Source organism: Bison bison, unplaced genomic scaffold (genome assembly GCF_000754665.1).
Source record: "Bison bison bison isolate TAMUID 2011002044 unplaced genomic scaffold, Bison_UMD1.0 scf7180017864185, whole genome shotgun sequence".
Classification (NCBI taxonomy): domain Eukaryota; kingdom Metazoa; phylum Chordata; class Mammalia; order Artiodactyla; family Bovidae; genus Bison; species Bison bison.
The window spans coordinates 954,086-954,800 of record NW_011494757.1 but is presented as its reverse complement, the minus strand read 5'-3'; the positions used below and the strand labels follow the sequence as shown (position 1 = coordinate 954,800).

Below are 715 nucleotides of genomic sequence, written 5' to 3'. Positions count from 1 at the left end.
GACCCCGTCGCCCTCAGCCATCAGCCCCGCCCTCAGGCCGGCAGGCCACTGCCCCCAATCCATGCCCAGCACCACCCGCCCTGACTGTGGGCAGCAGTTCTCAGGGTCCGCCTCTGCTTCCTCCAGCCTGCTTCGCTGACGGCGACCTGCCCCTGGACATGGAAGCCAGCGAGCTGCTCTCGGACACGTTTGAAGTGCTCAGCTCGAAGGAGATCAGGCTGCAGGTGCTCAGGGCCAGAGCAGACAGGGACCAGCTGGGGGAGGAGGAGGAGCTGGCCCCTGCCAGAGCGGCCCTGCAGGAGTCGCAGAAGAAGCTCCTCTCGCAGGTGAGTGTGTTGCTCCCAGAGGGCCGGATGCCCTGTCCCGGGCTCTCCCGAGGCCCCCTCCAGCCTCACCTGAACACCCACCCTGCTCGGGGCTCTTCTCTGCCTGCGCCTGTGGCTCCGGTGGCTCGCGTGTGCCTGGCCCTGGTGTTGTGTCTGTGCACGTTACACCCACTGACGATATCTTTAGTAAGTGGGTGGGAGGTGTCCTGTCACCTTCTGGGTAAATTCTCGATGCCCATGTGCGCCCTGGCCCACAGCCCCCCGCCCTGCAGCCCCCTGGCTCTGGTCTCCGAGGGGCCACGCCTCCACCTGCGGGGCCTCTCCCCACCCAGCCTTCCCTGTGCTGCCTGCCCAACCAGAGTCCCCCAGACACACACCCTGCCCTGCCC

At 67.3% G+C, this 715-nt stretch overlaps 1 protein-coding gene across 1 annotated transcript in view; it reads left to right on the top strand.

The window, feature by feature from the left end:
* Positions 1 to 715, top strand: part of NCAPD3 (non-SMC condensin II complex, subunit D3) — a 59,122-nt gene that overhangs the window by 53,562 nt on the left and 4,845 nt on the right. Inside the window, exon 27 of the mRNA XM_010843747.1 lies at positions 127 to 326. Coding sequence (XP_010842049.1) covers positions 127 to 326 — 200 coding nt within the window. The remainder of the gene's footprint in view (positions 1 to 126; positions 327 to 715) is intronic.